At 41.8% G+C, this 25263-nt stretch overlaps 1 protein-coding gene across 4 annotated transcripts; it reads right to left on the bottom strand.

Annotated features, from left to right (window-relative positions):
• Nucleotides 1-25263, bottom strand: scap (SREBF chaperone). Of its 4 annotated transcripts, none has more exons than XM_058647717.1 (23): nt 25126-25263; nt 18957-19157; nt 15507-15627; nt 14980-15137; nt 14531-14751; nt 13662-13767; nt 12881-13053; nt 12151-12277; nt 10196-10308; nt 10003-10097; nt 9762-9860; nt 8966-9178; nt 8411-8811; nt 7816-7965; nt 5889-6090; nt 5284-5399; nt 4638-5184; nt 4468-4553; nt 3712-3794; nt 2835-3001; nt 2198-2278; nt 1899-2105; nt 1-1814 (listed from the first exon to the last, which is right to left on the bottom strand). In XM_058647717.1, the coding sequence occupies exons 2-23, from the start codon at nt 19076-19078 to the stop codon at nt 1569-1571; spliced, it is 3834 nt and encodes a 1277-aa protein (XP_058503700.1). In that variant the 5' UTR covers nt 19079-19157; nt 25126-25263; the 3' UTR covers nt 1-1568. The 4 variants fall into 4 exon arrangements, with proteins under 4 accessions (XP_058503700.1, XP_058503701.1, XP_058503698.1 ...); XM_058647718.1 differs by having other exon boundaries at nt 25130-25260; XM_058647715.1 differs by lacking the exon at nt 25126-25263 and adding an exon at nt 23436-23641.

Raw genomic sequence — 25263 nt, forward strand, 5'->3', positions numbered from 1 at the left:
TGTTCATATATTCAAAACATTCTCTTTGTAAAACATTTTCTTTGCAAATTGCTCTCACATCTATCGTTTGCTTACACATTAAAGACACAAAATGAACTCCATGCCGAACTGTAGATCAGTTTAAAAGACTTAAAAATTCCTGAAAATATGCATTAATCTCCAACATTTAGCGAGGAAATTATGGAAATATCAAGTATTTTGTGGAATCAAAAATGATTTATAGTGCAACAACTTAAATATACCGTTTAAAATTTGTATGTATGTTTATTTATTTCGGTCATGTCAGTAAGATCACTCATCATAAGTTCATTATTCATTCATTTGTTCATTATTATTTAAATCTTCTGTCTATTTGTTGCCTTTCCTCACATTTTCACTGCCACGCTACAAGTTTTAAAGCCCGATTCCAAATCTACATCAACAACACGGCGACGCCGACTAATCGCACTGCGACGTCCAGCGTTGGGTGATTTTACAGTTTGGTGAATTTTTTTTGTGTGTTTTTGCCGGAATGGAAAAAATAATAATAATTTTAAAAAAGATGCGGCTGCCGATGTAAACACGACATCTGAGAAAAGACCGCCTGCGCAAGACAACGTCAGTATTGTCGAATGAAATTCAAGCAGTTTGGAAAGAGGAGGTAGCCTGATGAAGGTGTAGCACAGCATTGGCCCCTCATACAGCATCAGTGACCCCCAGAATACGAGGCTGAGCCTGGGGTATGTGTCGGAACTCTCCCCCCCCCCCACATCCACACACACACGCACACCGTCCACAACAGCAAACACTTCAGTGTTCCCACTTCAATATTTTACAAATTATACTTATACAACTTTGTCCCCCAGTAGAGCCCCCAACCCACCAAACAAACAATCACCATCTTGTTTAAGAGCTAGGATTAGCCGTTAATAAAACAGACTGTTATTTTAAAAATGTATCGCTAATAAATAATAGATTTATACATATAATAACAGTCACTTTGTACAGTAATCGTCACTTCTGTCCCACATGCACATCGCACTCATAACCGCTTTTTTGTTTGCAGCTCTGTTTCGCCTTAAAAAGGGCCTCCATCCATTCATTCATTCATTCATTCATTCACACACTAACGTCTAACTGCTCACGTCATCCACACAGGCCGTCGACGTGTCAAGCTCATGGTGGCTGCGCTCCAGCAAACGAGGCAGCAGGAATTTTTGTTTTTTAAAAAATAAGGAGAGGCTTCGCTTTCCTCTCAGAGTAGGCGGGGTCTCAGTGAAGCCCCGCCCGCATCAGCAGCATAGAGGGCAGAGCCACGATAAACCAAAAACACAGACAAACAAACAAACAAACAAACTGGTGACTGCCGGATTCTCTTCACGTCAGTTCACCACGAACTTGGTGAATGTCAACAGTGCAGCAGTGTTTTGCTTTTTTGCATCCGAACCTTTAAAAACCTCTCACTGCTTTAAAAAATAAGCCCCAAGTGCAGAGGAAAGTAACCGCGTGTCAGAAACGACAAGAGAAAGTAAAAAAAAAAAGAAAGAAAGACGCTCTGTCTGCATGTTCGTGTTCCCACCGTCTGTCCGTCAGTCCAGTTTCTCCAGCACTGACGGCACGTACACCAGGCTGAGCTCGCTGCCAAAGTCGCAGACGATGGCGGCGTTGTCGAGCACCAGCAGCTGCCGCACGCCCTGCCCGTCGCTGCTCTGGCCTAAGTAGACTGTCTGCAGCAGGTCCCCGAAGTTCAGGTCCCAGAAGGAGACGCAGCCTTGGCCCCCGGTCACCAGGAGAGACTCGGAGATCACACCCAGACTGGCCCCGCATCCCGCCTCCTGGCGAGGAGAGAGAGAGCGACACAGAGGTCAGGCTCACTCAGTTGCGAGTTAGAAAAGCTCAACAAAAAGTCTGGACAGTACCTGCTGTATGGAGTAGAGCTTGATGCCCGTGCTACGGTCCCAGATACAGATGAGGTCGTCCAGTCCCGAGCTGATGACGCAGGAGTGGGTGCAGACCAGCGAGGTGACGTCACCGCGGTGACCGTAAACATGGCTGACCCGGCTCCCCGTGAGTACGTCCCACAGGCAGATGGCGCCGTCCTGCCCTCCGCTCGCCAGAACCATCGTCTGAGAGACGGAGACAGAGACGCACGCGAGAAAGCTCAGAGGAAAACTCAATACCGCGCTGTCAATGTTATGTGTGTGTGTGTGGGACTGACCTGGTCTATGTAGATGGCAGTGATTCCTCCCGAGTGACCCTGCAGCGTGAAGAGGCAGCACGAGTCCTCCAGACGATAAACCTGACAAATGAGCACAGACAGAAGAGAATCAGTCGAGACTCAACAGTAACAAAAACAACTCTCCTCATACATGGCCACTTTATTAGGTACACAAAACACCTGGTAAAGAGTGAGCCTCGAGACCTGAGCCTTTCTACTTCAAGTTTCAACGTGTTGCGAGTTCAGAGACGGTGCTTTTGTGATGAGTGATTACTGGAGTTACTGTTATGAGTTACTGCTGCCTTTTTATCATTTTGAATTCCTCCTCCTCCTCCTCTGTTCTCACAAAAGTATTTTATCCCTGAGAATTGGTAGAAAAATCGGAGGAAAAACATCCAGAAAGCAGCATTTTTTTCATTCTCCTTTTTTCAAACAAGTCTCTGGGCAGCCGATGAAAAGTGGAAGGGAATTGGGCTTGTAAAAGGGAGGGTTTGCCCACTGCTCCTATGCGCAGTTTGTGTGTTCACTAACTCGTAAGCAATTCTTCAAAAACTTTTAATTCTAAAAGGACGCAAATTCAACACATTGAATTTTAATAAATAAAAAAAAGTATTGTGGTATCGTGATATGTTTTTACCCGGACTGTGTGGTCCTGGCTGCCGGTGACGACCCTCCCCGCGGCCGCTCGCAGCACCGTGATTGGCTTCTGGTGAGCGCACTGTATGGAGCGTGTGAGCTGGAGGCTGATGGCGTCTTCGCTGCTGTAACAGGGAGATGGAGGGATGCTGCTTCGTCCAGGGGCTCCTGCAGGGGGAGGACACCCAGGGTTTTTATTATTATATTTGATATTAATAAAAGTGGAATCATCTAGATGTATGTCCCATGATGTAGTCTGTGGATTACTTTCATTATCATGAGAATAAAGTCAGAAATTCGGAGTTTAAAGTCAGAAACCAAATACTTCTTCCTGTGTGGCCCTAATCCTCTTCCCTACCAAAGACATTTTTTAATATTTAAACATTTTATCAAATCCAGTAATGAAATATCAAACTGTTAAAACCGCAACCACAGATTTAGTTTTTTAGCATTTTGATTAAAAATTAAGCAATAATACGTTTAAAAAAAAAAATAAAACCAATTAAAAAACAGTATAAATTCAGATTCACAATCCCAGTTGCCGATAAAATAATTTCTAACAATGTAATCCAGGAAACGATAGCAACAGCACTGCTGCCATATTAATAATCTGTTGTGTGAAAACTTGTCAACATAATCTAAACTGGAATCATCAAAAATATGACACAGGACATAAAGGCCACAAAGTGTGATGTAGTTTTTTGATCTATTTAGCATTCAACTCTCTATATATAATTTAAATAAAGGACAAATTAATTAACTTTAATATATTTTTTTGGTGATATTAAGCAGTTAAAACCTTCAAAAAAGACAAAAAACAAGCTGGAGCTGGTAGAGTTAAATTTTATAAATAAAAACAACACTCTGCACAGTCTCACCTCTGTACTGCAGCAGAGCCAGAGGTTTGTTTATCTCGACGGTGAAGAAATCCAGAGAACCGTTGAGTCGAGCCGCGACGATTCTGAGGAGTCAAAAATGAAAATGACGTCTCAATCGAGGGAAATCAACACTCTGTGTCACTGTGGAGTGAATATGAGCTTCTCACTTAGGAGAGAGAGAATCTGTTCCTCACTTGATATAATTACTGTATTACATCTGGAAAAATAGTTCCTGAAACACAATATTTATGTTTTTTTATGCATTCATATTCAGCCTGGACACTGTAACCACTGTGAAGAGACTATTTTCTCTTGGGAACTGCACGTGTCGTGTGTGAAAAGTAGACGAGACGGCGAAACTCAAATATGGACGTGTTGCAGGAGCTTCTCAATACAGTGTGAACAATCTGTAATCTGTAAACATGACGGAACGCCGCACCCACGACCTGTCCGGTGTGAGCGAGGCGTAAAAATTATAAAACTAAGGATAGATGCTGCACTGAAAACAAATCTTGAAATATAAAATTACATTTTTACACTTGAGGTGGGGGGGGGGGGGCATATTGATAGAAGGTAAACATGAATGAGCACAGAGGAAACAGTTTGAGCTAATAAAATAGTGGCTACAGCAGGTGAGAGGAGGTTTGTGTCATCCACAATATAATAAATTAAATCAGAAACACTTTCTTTTACAAGATATTTAAGTATTCCATCACAATCCCAACTACTGTTTTCCTGTGTGTGTTTTTCTTTAACCTGTTGTTGAGGAAGGCAAGAGCTGTGATTCCCGAGACGCCATCATCATTACTGCAGCGTAACGACCCCTCCACGGCGTCCCACAGCTGTAAACACAAGTCAAGTCTCATTTTAAGTGTATATTTTCTCACTTTACTTTGTGTGACATGAGAAGGTATCATTTTACACACCTCCAGTTTACCACTGCTCCTCCCAGCTGCTATCAGATTTCCCCTCAGCTCCATGGCCCAGACGGAGCTCTCCCAGTCCGGCATCGCCTGCGTCCCTGCTGTGGAGGCCCTTTCCTGGGTCAAGTGAGCGGCTGTGTCCCCTAAACTGGGGCTTCTGTGATACTGAGAGCCCGAAGGGGGCGAGGAGGAGGCGGAGGACGGAGAGGTGTGAGCAGAGGGCGACGGGGGCTCGTGCTCCATGTAGGCGCGTTCCACAAGACCTCCAAAGTCAAACCCCGCCCTGAGTGGGGTGGAGAGGTGGGAGGGTGGCTGTAAGGTGAAGTTTGTGTCAATGAGTGGGGTGAGATCGGGCTGGTCACTGAACAGAATCGGCCGGGCGGGAGCGGTGCGGCGTCTCAGTGGGTAACCCTCGTCCTCTGACGGGCCGTCGCCGCTGCTGCAGCGGTCGCAGCCGTCAGAGCCTGGAGCCTCTGGTTCTGTGGTTCCGCTCAATGCGTCCCAGCCGTCCCGCTGGTCCCAGCAGCCACTGCTGCTGCTCCGCCTCAGCCTACAAACAACACAGAAGGAGACACAGTAATCACTTAAGAGTTCAACACTGGACGGAAAAACAAGGACAGGTTCAAGGGAAATGTGACTGCGAACTCACCCGTGGTTTGAGATGACGGTCAGGCAGTCTCCAGTCTGAGCGTCCCAGACACGAATCTGTCCAGCCAGGCAGCAGCTGGCCAGCAGCATCCCGTCACTGGCCAAACACTCAATGTCCTGAAGGACAAAAAAAATAAGAAACAGACAAATTCAACTATTTTCAACCTATATTTTTCTGTTTTTTAAAGCCAGCAAGCATTATACTTAAATTATGAGCAGTATCTTGTCTTAGTCATTGCTTTAAACCTTTTAAAAGCTGTTTTTGTTGTTCTTCCATACAAAACTCTCCATAAGGTGAGTCTCGGAGCTCTTAGATACTACACTTTGTCATTTGTGAAGGTTCAGTAGTTGGCTGTAGGCGACAGGCCTTGCTTGAGACCTTAAGGACTCTCTAGAGAGGTTAAATATCTGTTTTTCCTCACCAGCAAGTCATTACTTAACAAGCCTCTTGCATGAGAGGTGAAAGGTCTTGAACTCAACTTGAGCAAGTCCAGTCGCTTACAGTCAAATACTGAAGAAGACTATGACCTGGAGGACCGAGGACCGAGAACCTTGACCGACATTTTGCAGGTTCATGTAACCGGAGCGTCATTTCTCTGCACTCACCATGCTGTGGCCCCTCAACAGTAGCGGTGAGATCTCGCTGACGGGTGGCGAGTACCCGTAGTCGTCACATGGTAGTTCCCCTCGACGCCGGCGCCCGTGGGTTACACCGTTTTGACCGTAGTTACGTGGGCAGAGGACACGGTAGAGACAGAAGAGCAGCAGAACCAGCAGGACGCCTGCTGCCAAACCGAGAGCTGCCACTCTGCATGGGAGGAAACATTCAAATGGAAAGATTCAGTGCTCCATCTTTGGGATCATATATAATCAAATATTCAAGTATAGTTTATTGGTTTTTATTTCAAATGGTCAGGAGCACCAAAAAAACTGCAACCTAACAAAATAATTTAAGCTCATGATGCAAAATGAGTAAATGGCAATAAATGCCTGAGGAGAAAAACCTGATAAAATAGTAATAAAGAGGAACAACAAAATAGTCAAATTAATTAGAAGTAGACTGCTATTTTAATACCCACTCAGAGGTAGGTCGATATTTCAGCTTCTTAAAGTTGAATAATGTCTGGTTTCTTTGCTCCATATAATAAAAGAAATCATTAAAACTGAATATTTTTTTCACTTCCAGGTTTGAGAAACACACTGACATTTTATCGACCAAGCGATTACTGAATTAATTGAGAAAATAGACAGAATGTCACTAAAATTCAATTTTTTCATCCATTATTTAAGGGTTTTTATTTGATTACCTGTTTCATGTATTCAGTATTTAGTTTATACACAATGTTTATTTAAAATGTACTATATAATTGCATAAACACATCAAATTTAGATTGGAGAAACAGACCATTGGTGTAGTTTTTTGTTTTTGTGGTCTTGTCTCTGTTTCAATGTCATCTAAACAAGCCACGACCTCAGCTGCTGCTTCACTCTGAAGGTCAAGACCCTGACCCCAGCTACAGCTGATAACCCTCCTATCAACCGTCCAAAGATGAAACGAAGAAGTCGACCTTCCATACGGGCAGTGACAACGTGCCGCCTTACACAACACAGCACAGAAAACACATCAAGCTAAATTCCCCAGCGAGATAAATATAGAAGGATTTACAGGCTTCTAATCTTGTGCAATTTTATAGGTGTGTGTTTCCTCTGCCATCATATTTGAAAGGTGCTGTACAATCATATTGCCAGGGGAACAAAAGATAAACTCCACGTCACAATAATAATGTAATGGATATAGTTAACACAGTATAAACATCAACTAGTATATTTTAATATTTCAGTTCATAACTTCACAGAAAATAAACCATCTTCCACTCTCAGATCACAGATCAGTGATTTCCTAAAAGCAGCCCGTCAACCCAGCTGGTCCTGTTAGCAACAGTAAACAAAAAAAACACTGCTCTCTGTCCCGATTCTTTGACATCAGATAACTGCGCCTTTGTCCTCAGATAACAATCACTCCAGTGACACCTGACACAAGGAACTTCATGCATCATGCAGTCACAAAAAAAACAAGGTGTAGCTGCTCCTTTATACATGTGTTCCTCTCAAAGCGACAGAGGTCCATGACAGCGAGGGAAAATTTTCATCCCATAAAACATTTAAAAACACACATTTCCTCGTCACTTCTTTTACGATATCAATTCACCTCAATAATTGATCGCAACGTGATAAAGAGTAATTTATCAGAATGGGATGTGCTGGTTGTAAATGTTACTGCTCTACGTGTCATGACCTTGGCCCCAGATCACCTTGGACTTTATTTTAGTGCTCAAACTGCAGCTGAAGGACGACCATGTGCAAAAAAGTATTTTGCAGAAAAAGTCTGAGGGAGAGACCTTTGAGTTGTGGGGCCAGTGTTTACACTGAATTATGTGTCATAGATTTCAAAAAATACTTCTACTTTTGATGATTTAGTTTTAGATGATTTAGAAACACACTTTCATTTGGATGTGGGTGTTGGAGCACTCACTTGTAAAGGGTGAGGTCAGTCTGTAGATCCACGGACACTTTGGGAATGGGTAAAGAAGGATGTCTCGTGTCCTGAGGGTGACGTGTCTCGACGGCTTCTTGGGGGCTCAGGTGTACAGTGACGGGAATGACGGGCAGGATGCTGATGTATCTGAAAATGGACAAGTCTCTCTGTTACTGAGTCGTGATGTTAAATAATAACCGGACCAGTGTTGTGAAGGGAATGTTTTGCGTGAGGCCACGTGGCCTTGACCTGTGATCGCCAAAGTTTTAACAGGTCAGAACTGGAATCAATCTTTGTGTTTGCTATAAAGAAAACAGCACTCCAAGTCAAAGTGTACAAATGAGTTCAGGGTCAAGTCGGCTCACATCAACAATTTCAGATATGCCAGCGCATCACTGTGGTTTTCACAAGGACGAAAAACACAACAGACATTTAATTAAGTTTCTACATGAAATTCTCTTCTCCAAGAAAAAAACCAAAATGAATTCCAGCGCAGGAACCGCATGATTTCTAAAGGTTTTTTTCAGTGGTTAGGTTTTAAATGCATCTTCTAAAAATACACTATGATTTAACATCTCATGCTGACGCTTACCTCTTGGCTAAAGTGATGTTGTAGTAGCTGAAGAGCGATGGCCAGTGCCTGAAGGACAGTCTCCTCCAGCCCTCCTCATCCTCCGCCCCCCAGGTGATGTGAGGCACTGCGGGCGGGGCCTGAGGGAGTGAGCCTGCCATGGCTGAACCATGGTGGCCCTGTGATTGGTTCTCAGGCAACGGAGTCGGCTCTGGAGCGGCGTGAATACTGAGGGTGCTGGTGGGATCGCCACCTCTGAAGACGGGAGCGACCCCAAGGTGGTGAGGAAGGCTGCTGCCTCCTCCTCCTCCTCCTCCAGGGTCTCCCAGAGGGCTTTGATCAGATACCTGTGTAGCCAGGTAGGTGCGGATCCCTGCTGGGTCGGTGTAGACGAGGATGCCGATCCAGATCACAGTGCCAACCTGGAAATAAAGCAAATGGATGTTCATAATCAATCAGTTCAAGTGGATAATTTTTTAGGCTTTAACCAGCATAACCTGAGGTCACTCACTACAAGCTTTAAATCACATGTTGTAGCAAACACATCAGCAGTCATGTTTGAATGCGTCCTCTCACCATGATGATACGCTGAGCCAGGCGCGTGCGGGCCAGGAAGTACACCACGCGCAGCCTCTTGGGAAGCCTCAGGGCCATGAAGGGCGGAGTCTGGAAGGTGATTGTGTGCGGGGAGGGTCGTGGTGGCGGAGGGACCTCGCGTTGACGCAGTGGTCCAGCCTTGGGTGTAGGCAGCCCCGCTTCTGCCGGCAGACGGCGGTTTAAGTCGGCCAGCTGAAGAGGAGAGAAATTATTCTGATGTTTGTTTGTGCCATAAATAAAAATTAATTAACATTGTTTTTTTTGTTTATTGTGATTCTTGCTGAAAACATACAGACTTTACAGATTAATTACATTCATTTTTTCGGCTTTCCAGCCTTTATATCACTGCACATAAAACGATATAAAAATTTAAAGACATAATTATTGACTTTACGTACAATGACATCTTTTCATGTAATATTCTTTAAAGGGTTGAGGGTTTAAAAGGCACTTTCATTGTAGTTTTGTGTATGTAAACATAAAGTTTTATGGCGCTAAAGCTGTTTTAGTCAGGCAGTATAAGTGTGTGTGTGTGTGTGTTACAGTAAGAGGTTGTAAATGAGAAGAGCAAACATGTTCGCTCAATGAGTAATTATGACCCAGACATTCTCTCTCTTCCCCTTTTTCCCTCACAGGCAGGGTACTTCCAGTAAACCTAGGCCTAATACTATTTTAATGCTATTTTTAAAATAGCTATTTTGACTTTTACTGACTTTTTCTGGGGAACTTGAGACGACATAAGAGTAACAAACTTTGTCTGTGTGACAGATCTCACCTCCATGCGGCGGATGTCTATAGATAGCACTGTGGTGAAGAAGAACATCTGCAGGAAGAAGTCAGACACCAGCCCCACAACAGCAAACAAACAGAACTCCTGCACAGCAAAGAAACAGTGGCGGTGTCAGACCATTGCACACTGTAGGTGTTGTGATAAAAAGTGATATTTCTTTTTGTATTCTTGTAGTTTCTGTATTCATTTCATCTCTTTGGTTGTCTTTCTATTCATCTTCTGTTACCTGGATAGCTGGCACCAGTGTGAAATATCCAATCAGGATGATGCAAAGTTCAGTGGCCATGTTCTTCATGATAAACCAGCTTTCATTACTAAGGCCTGTAAAAAGACAGAAACACATTGGAAACACATACAATGCCAACTTGTCAGGAAAAGAGCAGAATAATTATCTGACGAGTAGCAGAACAAACACTCACCCTGAGCAATGCGGAGTTTGACCTCGAGGTCGACCGGTGTGGAGACTACGGACTTTGTGAGGACCAGGACATTCTCCAGGCCGATCACCACCACCAGGTAAGGAAAGATCTCCCTGCAGACAGAGACGAGGGGGAATCAGTTGCAACCTCAAAGCTGAAATGGACAAAAGAAATTTCTTGCCTGGGTTTAATACTAGTAACCCATGTAACACTGACATTTAAAAGGATCCAAAAGAAAAGTCTGTCCTTTTTCATTTTTAAGTTTTAATTGTATTCGAACTGAACAATAAAACAAATAATTTCCGCACAACAATATCTATTAGTTTTCAGTACATGTTTTACTTCCACTTTGTAAACTGTTATGCGATTTAAAGCTAAGGCGTAAAACTACAAATGCATACACAGGAAGGTCAATTAGTGACAGAAATCAATGGAATGCTAGCCAATCATTAATGAAATGCTTGGCTATATAGAATTTTTAAAAAGGTGAAAACATCTTTTCTGTCCCTTGCATTCCTCTTCGGTCACAGTCCCTGAGAAGTGGCAGTGGCAAGACATTAATAAAGACATTCCTCTGAACCGATGTTATGTCATAATAAGAACACCTTGTTAATAATGTAGTTCCTTTGTGCTGTAAATCTAATAATAATATAGATTATTTGAATTTATAATATTAATTCAAATAATTGTTGTGATAATTATCAATATTGACTCATACTCAAAATGGTACCAGAATGCATGATAAACACTCCAAATTCTAAGTCGTATTGACACCAACAGGTGAGTTATGTGACACAAGGCCAAAGTAATTATTTTGAAAACAAGTTTTATTTTCCTTCCAGAGCACAAAAAAAAAACAGGTTCAGGGTGATTCCGAGTATCTGACAGTCACCTGCAGGGAATGTTCCTCTGATGAAATGTGGCGAGATAAGTTAAGAGAATCGAGATAAGCTCATGCTACAGATATAACTGCATAAGTGGGTCACAGAGGTGATCGGGCGCCGAGCATTACATGAGACGCACCCAGTAACGTAACTCACAGCAAATACAAACCACCACTATCTCTTCAGTCCTGTTTATTTGGAGTCAACCACGAGTCAGCACAATGTGAGGGTTGCATTTTGCATTTGTTAGACCTTGAATGTGTGTGTGTTTAAGCAAACAGCCGAAGCACGGCCCACGGCAGTTTTGCGTCGATCTCAGTCAGTGGTTGGACAACGCTGTGCCGTTATCACGCCATGACGTCTGCCTTTTAATATTCCTCACGTGATTGGACAACTATTAAACGTCAGCATCGATACATCCATGCCCACAAATGTAGCTCCACCCACTTGCGTTCTTCCCCATCCACACTAAAAACACGACTTCTTGCCAAGTTTGCTGTAAACATTAACCAATATATCTATTAAGGTAAATGGAGAAGAAATGGGATGTCAATAAGTTGTAACTGAGATATATTTGTGTGAGTGTGTGATGTATCTAGGTGGACTTGTCCTTGTCTTTCTAAAAAAAAAAAAGATAACAAGACATTGATGAAAAAGTGATAAGCTGTCGGCAGCTGGAATTATTAACAGGATGCACTTTTTTTAAAATGAAGCTAAATTATGTTATAACTTTAAGAAATAACTTATATTAAAAATAAAATGTCAAGCAACTCCTCAGAATTTATCCTTTTCCAAATAAAAATTGCTTTGCCCACATTGACAAATTGTATTGCCTGTTTCCTTTCATTTTAGGTTGCTTGCAGGGTAAGCTGGCTCCGGTGAAGCTAACAGACCCACACAATGGTTTTCAGATGCTTTGGTGTCGTGACTCTCGGTTCCGGAGGAAGGTTTCGTTTGTTTGTGCAAAAACATGTTGCCTTTTACTGACTAACAAGAACAGTTTTAAAATTACATCTGGTGATCTTCCAAACCATGAGTTTTCAGAATGTATAAGTGTGTGTGTGTTCCTACCCTCCATTGAGTGTCGGTGTCAGGCCAAACAGTGTGCACAGTCCCACAGACATGAGCAGCGAGCTGAGGACTGTGACCACAGCAGCCAGAGCCAGACCCCACTTAGACTTCACCATGTCGATCTTACCTGCAAGGAAAAGGAGAGTCGTGTTAAAGGCAGGATACTGTAACTATACAAACAACTGACAACGTTAAATAGTGTTGATATTTTGAGTTGTGATCAAAAGTGTTAATAACTGATGAATTATTATCTTCTAGTTTGGTCCATAAAAAGTTTTGGTCCATAAAAAAACAAACCAAATTCATTCAGTTTTTGTGGATTTCTTTGCCCTAGTTAAATATGCTTAATTCTTCATTTCTTTAGATGAAAGAAAAACGTGTTAACCTACATAAATCTTGCAAGGTTCCAAGAAGAGATTATTTCTAGAACAAAATGCCTTTATCAAAGTGCTAAATGAGAAAAAACTAATCAGCTTGAGTGTGAATATTCATTTTCGTGCCCTTGCGCAGTGTGTGATTGTTTCCAGAACTAATGTTTGTACTGGCAAATTGCTGCGGTGTCAGCTGGGTGCATTCCTGCAGCGGTACAGTGTTCCTGTGCTAGGATTATCCAGGCACCAGGCAGAAACAGCCTTCGCTCACAAACAATGTAGACCATTAAAAAAGGTGCAAAGGGCAGGTGTATGGATTTTATCTGTTTGTGTGAACAAGGAAAGAGCGGTGGACTCACGCGTGGAGAAGTAGATGTAGGCAAAAAGGATGATGTATGTGGTGACGAGAGGGATGAGCTCGGCGATGCCGATCTCCTCCTTGAAGTGGACGTGAACCATGTGGTCGTCTCTCAGGCTGCAGTTGGCCGACGGGTGGAGCTGCTTCAGACGAGCCCGCAGGCTGCCCAGGAACCTGAATACGCGCGCACACACACACACACACACACCTCTAGATCATCACCAGATACAGAGCAGGAAGTGGAACAGACTGTATAGAATTTCTGCAAGGAAACTGTAGTGTGATGGAGGTGAAGGCTCATCTATTGTTTCTAGCTCAGGCCAGTGGACTGTTTGATCAAGTTTGTCAGACCAGATTCAAGAAGGGAAGCTCAGTCAAACAATTATTTTATGAAGCTAGCTCATATTCTTAAATTCAGCACCACTAGTCTGAAATAATCCAACCAGTTAAACTTAAAATCTATCCATAATTAGCAGGGATGAGCCGATACAATACTCAGTATTGGTATCAGTCCGATACTGGTCAAAATCACTGAATGGGATTTTAACTTAACAAATGTTGTCTTTGGAAGCTTTAGAAGGTTTCGTTAATAAAAATTAAGGAATTGAATTGAAGACTGATGATTAGACCGATTTCTGTATCGGAATGCCCATTAAAAAAAAACTTGAATTAAGAAAGTTTATTAAACACAAAAACAGTATTAAAAACTACTTTAATTTTTACTCCCACATTGAATTGTAACTACCAAATGTATTTCCTCATTTGTTGCAAATGTGACTCACGTTGCATCGTAGCTGGACAACACCAAAGTGATGGTGTACGTCACCACCCGCTTCCTGTTGTAATGACTGACCCCTGTGTACTTTCCAGGAACGCCAAACAGCAGATCTGTAAGACGGCATGAAAACACACATAAAATTAATAATTCTCACAGACCCACATACTGAAGCCCAACAGTGTAAAAACAACAATTTAATGGTTTTTGCTCATCGCTGTTCACCAATTTAATTCAAAACAACTGTTTATTGGTGGTATCTTCACTTATTTAAAAGCTTATTAACACCAGTCAGTTGTGAATGTAGCCAGGAATAACAACCAGTAACATGTGTAACGATTATTTATCTAACATCTATGTATTTGTTTGCACCTTTGTGTTGAAGTACACTCATGTCTGCCCTTTTATAATTCATACTGGGTGACCCTGTGGAGTCCCCCCCTGTCGTCTACTTTACAGCAGGGTTTTATTTTACAGCTTTCCCATGGCAGTGTGACTGGCCTTACATCAGCTCAGTGTGAACAAGAGTATCAGTCTGACTGTATCTGGCAGCCAAAGCTGTGCCCAACTCCAGCACCACAATAATCTTCCCACCTCTAAATCACTTGAGCTGGAGGATGAGGAAGAATGCTGAGCTGGCTCTGGGGTGATTTGTTTCACTGTGTCAGTGGGTAAAGTTTCAGTAGAATTCAATAGGTTTCCATGGAATGAATATACTTGTTCTCCGTCAATATAAAAGCCTCTTAGTTTGCTGATAACACTAATCTCCCACTCATTCACTCATAGCATACATGAATATTTATGACTTGAGACATTTCAGAATTTTTGTATGAACTCTTCTGAAAGTTAAGGGTTAGTGCGAACTCTAACTCTAACCTCGCAGTGTGGCTGAGGTGTGCAGGCCTTTGGGTTCGTGTTTCTGGATGGTCTTGAGGAGGTCGGGGTCGGAGTCAAACAGCTCCTGCTGGTTCTGCCAGTAGTTGCCGGGAGAAACGAGCAGGCAGCCGTGCTCTGGAAGCACCGACTGCATCCGCCGTAACCCTGGTAACAGGTCCGTCACCTGGAGACATAGCGTCTCCAGACTGCGAACCCCAGAGCTGAGAGAGGAGAGACAAGGGGCAGAAAGAAGGGAGGAGGTGAATGTTAACTCAATAAAGTATTATAATTAAAAGATAATTAAACCAGGACAAAAGCATTCCATTCCTCGGACTCTTGGGAAAAGGTTATAGATTTAAACTGTCCTCTGCTAACCAGCAAAACAACAAGGTGAACGACGATCAGATCTTCTACTATTGTCATTTCAAGTATAAATTGCATTTGTTTACCTGTCGGTGTGTACGTGGTTACGAATCTCTTCCAGCAAACCAAAGACGCGGCCGACTGGTGACCGAAACATGTCCACTGGTACGAGGCTGCTGTCCCATGGAGACACTGCTGCCTTCACCAACACCTGCTGGATGTAGGCGACTGGAGGACCCTGATACTACAGCATACACGGAACACACAAGAATGACGGTGAAACAGTCATTTTAGTCCGCAGAACCAGACACGTTAGAAGGAAATATGCCGTGGTTTGTGACGTTATCAGCCAAAACACAATCGATAAAAAGGCAACTGACAATTTTACTGTGCGTATGTTTATGCTTTCATTCTCTGTCAGCCTCCACCTTAGCAGTGAGACTGATCTGTAACTGAGAACCAGTTTCAGTTTATAAATATGAACTTCAAATTAGAAGTTTGACAGAGGTTTGAGATTAGAAATAGTTTCTAGAGGAGGACAGTTTTACACACTAAAAATACCAGGGTGTGTGCGTGTACGTCTTATATGAGTGTGCGCTTTCTTTTCTCATACCCAGTTGGGCCGCTCCCCGAGGTCTACCTGAGGCTCATGGGAAGGGACGTTGTAGTCTCGCAGCCCTGTAGTGAACTCTACAGGACCCGTCCCAGGAAGGGGAAGCCTCAACAATGGATAGCTGGGGGAGAAGGAGAGAGAGAGAGAGAGAGAGAGAGATGGTACAGGGTAAATAAAAAACACAAGTATATGAATGATTGAACCTGTCACAGTGAACTCATTTGGCCTGTTGTGTCATTTCGGGGGAATTCAGTTAAACCAGTATTGAAACAAATACATGCGACAGGAATTCACATCGCAGTGCAGTTGATATTTGCCTCCCACAACGAATCAACGTATATTAACCTTCCTGTTTCTATTCAAACGCTTTTTAAATATGAATCACAAATGAAATGATTTAATTTGAAGCAGTAGCAGCTACTATTTAAGAAACAGTCAACGTCATTTTTCACAATTATCACAAATGATAGCTGTCTGTCTGAAATGATGTCCATGAAATTATGCAGATCCAATTAAAAAGGGCAGATCTACCCTTCAGTAGTTGTGTTAATCAGAAATGAATTATGTTTGTGTTCTGCTGTGCAGAAGCAGAGTGTGGATGAAAAAATGTGCACGCTGTGAGGTATCTGTCCTGAGAGCAGCTTCTAGCTGTGTATTTGATACTGAACTTGATGCTTCCTCTAGACTGCTAACGGTTTAATGAAAACACTGACAATGTCTCATCTTACAAACAGCTCATGGAAAGGAAGGTGCTTCCACTTTGTTTTGAGGAATTGTGTCTCAGCGATGTGTGTGTGTTCACGGTGCAACACTTCTGAGAAAACCAAAAACCACAGCCTCTGGCTTTTCTTTTTCTGGGTAGTCGCCCCTTTCTTTCTCTTGAAAATGGGTGGATCTTTAGAGCCTCAAACAAATCAACTACTGGTGCCCCTCACTCATCACTTTGAGGAGTTAGAAAGGAATGTATTAGGAAACATTCCCTAATTGAGTTTAAACATCTTAGGATCACACAGTTAATTCCAGTCCCTTTCAAAAGCACCTCTTTGGGGGAGGAAACTTGAAGCACTCGAGCATTACTAGCCCGCGGACATTCCATGGTTCAAGTATTATGCCACATCGGCTTTTACAGTAGGCGGTCAAGTTTAGACAGAGCCCCTCATGAAAAGCTTGCCACAGAGCTGTTGTCATGGCGAGTCAAAGCTAGAGAAACTAAAGTTCACGTGTGAAACCAAGGCTGTGTTCAGACCAACTTGAGACCTGCATGAAATGATTTCAATGGACTCAATTTGGAGAAGTTGCCAACAAAGGGTTGCTTTGCATGACTGTCCACTTAGAACAGGCTCATTTTTTTGCTGCATCACAATGGGACATGACATCATATTACATCAGACAACACACTCACAGCCTAGTACAGTGATTCCCAAAGATAGGGTCGGGTTTGGAGAAATTTTCAGTGCAGATTTGAGTGCATGTGTTTTAAATGGCATGCATAAAATGAAGTTTACTTGGAAAATACTTGTTTACCTGTTCAAAATGAATACAGATATGGCTGAAAGATTTGCTCCTGTCATGAGTGATATTGTGATTGTTTCCCATCTTTAAAAAGTGAACCCAAACGTTTAGACATTTTGGGAAACAGACATTTTGCAACAACCTGTTCAGTTACAGATATTATGTCACATTTCTGTGTTGAAATATCAAAAAACTGAGGTTATATATTTAAGTGAGGAGTATACAAATATTAGCTATAAATCAGAAAGCCTAATCTATCCTTTTGGACACCATTTTCATCTGCTTTACCATCTCTGCTGTAACTTCTGAAGTTAATGAGAATAATGACAGAATTAAGCAATATTTACAGCAGATTTCTCCACATGGGGAGCTAGCTAATCAGGAAATTGAAGCATTTGCTGGTAGTCTGCATATAAGGCCTTTACGAGACATGTAAATTGTAACGCCAGACATTAAACTATATAATTAGTGCCACTCACTACAACAAATAATTTGTCCCTGACTGGGCTATGGAAAACATGGATGTATCCGCTTTGCCGAATTGTAACCACAAAGGCCTCCAGCTAAGGAACAGTAGGTGTTTTTAGTAGTTAGAAAACTCATTAATTTAATGTGTTAATGTTATTAAATTTTTGATTTTTTTTCTCATTAGTATTTACTGAAAGTGAGTAGTATTCAATCCTGTTCCACATTATGGAGCAGCAGATCAAGTATTTGCCGAGTCATTGATATTCATCATCAATATCATTATCAATGTCCACATAGACAGAGCATGGTCACTTTGTCCTCATGAATATCTCTTATCTCTTTCAGAGATTTACAGATATCTCAAAGAAAAATCTGTTTTCTCCCTCTCTCACACCTCCCTCCCTCCTCTGGCTTCACCTCTCTCCAAGGTCACTGTACTTCCACAAAGGCCTCTTTTGTGTGGAGCCAGCCCCCCTCCTGCCAAGCAGATGGAGGGACAGGCCTCCCATTCTCACAGGGCCATTTTCTCACAGCCCCCTGCTCTGCTCTGGCCTTAAACATCCCCGTGGCCAGGCTCTTTTCTTTCACTTCTCCCCGGTCAGTCGCCCGTTTGCTCGGCACCCCCGCAGAAAAGTACTGCGAAGGGACGGCACACAGCAGGTGCAAGTGTGCGTTTAGGATTGCTGCAATTGTTTTACAGTGCTTTTCCTGCTAACGCCAGGCCAACTCACTGTTCCTCCTTTTGACCCGTGGTTTAGCAATAGCTTATATTAGCAATAAGTGCATGTGTTAAGTGAGCGAGTGAGTGTGTGTGTGTGCAAATGGCCAGTACAAATGACTAGAGCCTCAGGCTGTGTATCTTATCTCAATGGTCTCACGGTTCCATTAGTATTATGTCAGCAATTCAATTTGATTCAATTCCACCATGCATTATCTTCTCACTTTTCTATAATATTGCACACGGCTACTTTTCTCATCAATCAATAAAAAAACCATGAAGTTAAAAATGTATTTACATTTATGAAATTAAAAAATCTTCCATCCCAAAAACAAAACCAATGTTGCTGTTGCTGCCACTAGCACCACTCATCCATCTCCCTATGTCACCTTAAGAAAAATCCGAAAAGGGAACCTTTGTGTTGTTCTAGCTGCTCACTGTTAATTAAGTGTTGTTGGATACGGGATACGTTTCTCTAAGATTGACTGCGAGATCGCAGAGACTGAGAAACCAATGTCACTGAGCAAACACTCTCAGAAAGACTTTTAGCTTGGAAATTCTCAAAAACTGTACAGTAAAAATGTCTGATTTGCAGTAAGCTAGTAGTCATAGATGTCCTAAACACAACCTAGTCAGCCCTGATCCGAAGTTTATACTAATTTAAACTTTCCTGTATTTGCACTAATGCTTCATCTAAATCTTGAGACTCGAGGAAACAACACAAAAATAAGCTTGAAGACAGAAAAACCAACCAGCAGGTGAGGATGCTGGCGGAGGTGAAGAGGACGATGGGTACTGGGTAGGAGGCACACAGCAGCCCGTGGCGGTAGAAGGCCGCCGAGATCTTCTCTCTCAGCTGCTCGCGCAGCGTCATCGTGGCGGGTGGGGTCAACTCCCGGCCATTTGGAAGCACTGGGCGGCGGAGGACAGTGCGCCGCGGGGCATCCAGGGACCTGAGGAGTGAACGATAAAATAGTTTAAACCGACATTGCAGAGGTGGTAAGACAATGCATCATTCTGAAACCCGGTCCGGCTAAAATGCTGCAATTAAACATTTAAATTTCTCGGTGAAAAGCTGCAGTCATGCAGTCATTTTTTTAAATAGATGATGGTATTATTTTACCTCTGAACAGAAACAATGAAACATTATTTGTGTGGCCTTCATCTTAAAACTATCAGACCTAACTAAGGGAGCATTTGTGTGTACACAGGAGCAGGAAGTGTTTATCCCGTCAAACAGCAGAACAGGAGAGTTCACTTCTAAAACTTTTCTTGGGCCCTTCTTTGTGTTTTCAGCCATCTCGCTTTACAAGTTTTACAATGTTGCGGTCGACCAAAATGGGTTTTTCTATACCCGAGGGCAGCCAATGGGTGATAACTGATGCTGAATTTTCTGGCCCATAAATTTTAGCCAATTTTTTCCATCCATATTATTAATGTTCAATGATAACAATACAACTATTGCTACTATAGTAACCAGTTATATGACAACAATAATGGCATATTTGAGGTAAAAGAAAATGTATACTTAATAAATATATACGGCCAGTGGCGATTATTTAAAAAACAAACAAAAAGAAAACGGCAAATATGGGCTGATTGATTGGTCTACCTCTAGTCTTGACATACAGCTAATAACACTTCCTGTGTGCAGAGCAGAAATGTCATTCTGCAACATGAGATCAAAACACTGTTTTACTGAGAAACACAGTCGCATGGAGCTTGAGAGACTTAATCAGCATTGTGCGAACTCTGATGATAGTTTGAGTTTGATGATGGATTGAATAATGGATATTTGTTAATATTTTAAAGATACACACTACAATTTTAAATCTTAATCAATTTAATCCGTCTTTAAATCCTTTACGTTTTGTGGGAGGTATTCATCGTAAAATTGCAATAGAAGAGTAGAAAAGTTGCCAAATCAACCGTTTATTCATTTTGCTTTCCTAAACACTACAACAAAAATAAAAGTAAATGTCAGTGTCTTGTGTGCCTTGTGTTTATAGGAGTAAAAATGTGTTGATATGCATGATGACATTATGTTTAAGTATTAGGTACACGTTTTTTCAAACACTGTATTTTAAGTATCAATTGTGTCATTTGTGAGCATGAACATCATGAATATCAAACTCAAATGGCTCTCAAACTGATTATTCTAAATAATGATAGTAGAAGGAAGGAAAAAAAGCCCTTGAGCTCCACTGGAAAGCATAATTTTTCCACAGACCCTGATAATGACAGCTCAAGACCTTTGTGAAGTTCAAGCATGTTCGGTTATTCAAAACAAGTTTTCCTGAAGCCTTGAGAACATTCTGTGTTCCACGAGTTCCCTCCTGAGAGACGACTAAGAGCAGAAGTAGCCAAGGAGAAGGTTATTAATAAATACCATCTCAATAGAGCACAACTGACACTACAACACACACATGCATATATTCTAGCAAACACAGGCCGGTTCTTGTCGGGTTGCTCAGCCCTGGCTGCACATCTAACTGGTCATATATTCCACACGTGCCGCTAACTGCGGGCGCAGACGATGTGTTTTTCCATCTGACAAGCTTGTGCTGCGGTCACGTGGCAAACGGCACTTGAACACACTATTCATTCATAGGCCAGAAAGGTGTGGACACATTCCCCCAGCAGAAAACATGCAACTCTGGCTGAGCAGCAAGACTTAGTTACACCCATGTACATGTCAAACTGATCATTCACACCTGAGGAGGAGAAAGGTCAGCCAGGTAACCGCAACAGGATCGTGAGTAAATGCCAAATCTATCCAGGTTGAAACATGCAGAGGGTCAAGCTTGAGGAGGACAGCAGTTGTCTTTAAAGAAGATTCTTTTGTCTTGCATAATGCTGAATTTACTGATGGCATTATGAATGATGATGAAAATGTTCAAATCACCCGTCACTGATATATTAACACCCAATAATTTACCCTGAATAAAGGGGCAGAAACAAACCTCGGGTCAAACATCTATCCCAAAAAGGATCCCGCACAAAAGTTGTCTGTTGCCTCGTAAACCACAATGTGAGTTTGAGCGTTTACACAGCAATTAACTTGAGAAACAAAAATATATTCATTTTAAATGAGGAAAGACTATGTCAGACTTGTCCCGATTCCTCACTTTTTAAGCTTAAAGTTACTTTTTTCATCAGCTACCAATCAGCAGCAATCCCCCACATTGCAAATGCATTTAAATTATTAAGTATATTAACAGATTGAAAAGATTAACAAAGTAACTATAAATAATAATACAGCAAAAGTGCATATAACATGAGGGCTGTAACTACAGTAATCAATTAATCTGTCGCTTATTAATGGAGTCATAGTTCAGTCCACGAAATGTCAAAAAATTTTGATCAGTGTTTCCCAAACCTCAAAATAATGATGTCTTAAAATGTCTTGTTTTGTCCACAAACTGAAATTATTAACTTCTAATAATTTCTCGGTTATATGGAGCAAAGAAACCAGAAGGTATTCACATTTAAGGAGTTGATGATTAATTTATTAATTGGTTAATATTTGATTCATCGTTGCAGCCCATTTCAAACTAAAAAATGTCAATTGATTTTTGTAAAATGATTCACTTCTTACTGCCACTGAAATCACAAGTTCAGTATTTGATATCTCAAAACTGAGCAAAGTAAACCACACACCCTGTCATGACCCTATAATAAGCCATGAACTGAACACTGATTAAATGTCAATACAAGAAGTAAGGTGTGAAATCTTTGCCTTATGGCTAGTTCCATTCACTTCAACCTCTCCACACAGTCTCCTGTTTGACTTAATCTCAGCTCCTGTGTCACTGTTTACTCAGCAGACAGGTTCAACACTACCTATCAGTGTTTGCCGTTACACGCTGCTCTGCTACAATATTTAATTGTCTGCCCGAACAAACCAACGTCAGCAGAACAGTATCTCCTACTCTTTCCTACTCTCTCGCTCACTCGCCTTCTCACATGACGTTCATCAACAGCATCTTCTTTGTTAACCAAAACACACTGTGACAATCTAACACTCCTCACATGATTCGGAGACCATACCTGCCGACGGGGGACCAGGTTAACTCTCTGTCTTGCAGCCGTTTATGTCCAGGATTCTTTAGCTTGAGTGGTGCCTTGTGGTTAACATAATAATTCCTTCTTGACTCAGGCAGAGCGTGTGGCTGCTCTGCTCGTCCTCCCGGGACCAACGGAAACATTCCCTGGGAGGTGTTCGCCCCAGGAGCCTCCTGGGGCTGTTATAAATATACTATACAGTAAACACAGCAACGTCCTGGCAAGCTTGCACAATAGGTTCTGCACAGGTCATGTTCTCTGTGACTTGAGGAAAGCTATGTCTCTGGGTTGTGCTCCCTCTCAACGTCGAGCCAGGGCAAACTGTCAATCAATGCCTCCATCTCTTAGTGGTCAGTCAGTCCAGTGCACTGCTACCACATGCTGCAGGGTTATGTGGGTGTAGCAGCGAGGCTTGATTTGGCAATGGATCAGCAACATCTCCGTCAGTGAACTAATCCCGGATTTAGCCGATCGGAAACTGAATGAGCAGGCTCAGGAACTTTGGCCATCCCCCCTCACTATTTCCCTTCTCATTTTGTCACAGCCTTCAGGCAGTCTATCAGGGACATTAAATCAAGCCAAGACATTTGCATCCCAAAAAACATAAGCATGAAGAATGCTTTAAAACCAAAATTGCACAATCAGGACAAGTGCTGCTGGTGAACAGCTGCCTCAGATTGGGGAGTTTGTGTTCTCTTCAGCAACTCTGGCTGAATTAGTGATCAACAATTGTTTGGAAATCCTATGCTGTCTGGATGGATGCTGTGAATTGTTATATAACATCTATTATGACTGAGGAAATAGAAATAAGGTATGTTTAAACCTGAGAAAAAATTACAGGGAAATTGTCTGCATTCCCTTTTTTGCATACAACTAATAATCTAACAAAGAGCAGTCTGTATGCATTGTGGATGAGACACCGGTGCACTTAATTGCGAAACAATAACACAGTTGCATGCATGTTAAGACCTAGTGTTTCACATTGGAAGAGTAAATTCAGTTATGGACATAATCGTGGGTCTCAGCAGCTTAATTGGGTGACTCACAGATTAAGATTGATTTATAAAAACCCACATTCCAACAACCTTTACTATATACAAAATAAACAACTGCCAAGCTTTTCTTTACAAAACTAAGACAGGATATTTACACTTGAAATATCTTACCTCTTTACAACACTTCCTAAAATGCCAAGCTTGAAGGCATCTCCTGGGTTCATATATTCCAAGGACATAATAAGCAACTTTCCAGACCATGCAGTACATTCACTTCTACAATGCAGCTACACAGGAAATTAAAACTATACCAATATCCACAAACATTCCAGAGAGCTTCGGGCTGCATCAAGTCTCCGTAAAAATGACTGCACTGACGTTCACTGTCATTGTTGCATAACATGGAAGTGTGTTCCTCTGATGAGTGGGGCCCATTAGTCCTGTTGTAAATGCAGCTCGGTGTGGATGAGCAGATTACGGCTACACAGCTTTTTACAACCAGGGACAACGATAAAAGAGGGAATTGTCCTGTCAATCAGTAACCACACTGAAATAAGAAGTGATGTGTAACAAGAAGTCAATTTCCTCAACACACTTCCTTTCTCCAGCAATGTCTTCATTGCCAAGGAAGAGGAAATGAGGACATACTACATTTGTATTTATATTAATTAAAACTGTCTTTTCGTGCACACGTTTCAAGTGGACACAAAAATAATTCTCTAGCACATGTACCTGCCTTTCCTAATTGCACTGGGTGAAATGGCTATCACAAGACGGTGAGTACATGAGGGGAGGGTGGTGCTGATGCAACCCAATAGTAACATCATCAACTGACAAGACAACACTGGAACTCCCTATTAGAGTCCAAACTGAGCCCAAAGAGAACAATACAAGTTTGTGTGATCTTTTACAAATCAATAAAATTAGTTTGTAACTTTATTGTGAAATTGTGTGAAAGTAGAACAAAAATAGTTCATCACACAGGATTATTCATTAGCACAACAACAGCAACTTGACATTATAGCCTACATTCCTGAGATAATTGGATTTGTGTACAGCATTTTAGGAAAAACTCATAAAGACACATCTGTAATGTGACTTGAAAGGATGTAGAATTAAGGTAGAGATAGACCATGCACACACATATATATATATAGATATATACACACACATACACATGTATATATATATATATATATATATATATATATATATATATATATATATATATATATATATGTGTGTGTAAACAATAACGTAATGTGACGTAACGCAATATATGTGTGTAAACAATAACGTCTTAATGCTTTGGTTTATGACCACAACTAAGTAAAAACACACACCGGTGCATCTTAAAATCGTTGACAACTTCTGAAACGTCAAGCTAAAGGCTAACCTTTCTAGCATCATACTAGCAGTGTTAGCGCTAGCTCTCGTGTATTTTTAACACGTATTTTGTAAACAAACCAAAAAAAGTGCACTGCAAACAAAATAGTTGACGGTCGCACGCACATACCATGGTGTACTACAGACGCCAACCGATGTTTAACAAGCCGCTCAGAGTGGAATAGTATCAGTACAGTTCGTCGCTAACGCTAATAATGTAGCGATACTTTATAATGAATGCTACAGTTAGCATGCTAGGCGCAGTGGCCATGTTGGACTTTAAGCTTAAATTTGGTGCTTGTGTGTGATTTTATTAGGCGGAATGTCTAAATCTGATGAAATACGAATTTGACAGGTGGATTAAATAATCCAGCTACTGCCATGCTTTCCACCTCCTCCATCATCATCATCATCAGTCCGCATCATGGCTAGTGCTAACTAGCTACGTCTAGCATGTCTGCTAGTAAACACTTACCTACTTTGACAAACTTCAGTGGTCCTTAAACGTAGCTACAGCCGATAAGATCCTGAATTAACTGACCACCACCAGCCGCCGCGTTGTTGTTGTTGTTGTTGTTGTTGTTGTAGTATTCCTCCCGTGTTGGACAATGAT

The sequence above is a fragment of the Solea solea genome, chromosome 13 (assembly GCF_958295425.1).
Source record: "Solea solea chromosome 13, fSolSol10.1, whole genome shotgun sequence".
Lineage (NCBI taxonomy): Eukaryota > Metazoa > Chordata > Actinopteri > Pleuronectiformes > Soleidae > Solea > Solea solea.

Coding starts and splice junctions, on each gene's coding strand:
- scap (XM_058647714.1), bottom strand. CDS start 22,412: ATGTTTCCGTTGGTCCCGGGAGGACGAGCAGAGCAGCCACACGCTCTG. Junction 14,752..14,979: donor AACCACGTACACACCGACAG/GTAAACAAATGC, acceptor CTCCTCTCTCAG/CTCTGGGGTTCGCAGTCTGG. Junction 1,815..1,898: donor AGCTCTACTCCATACAGCAG/GTACTGTCCAGA, acceptor TCTCCTCGCCAG/GAGGCGGGATGCGGGGCCAG.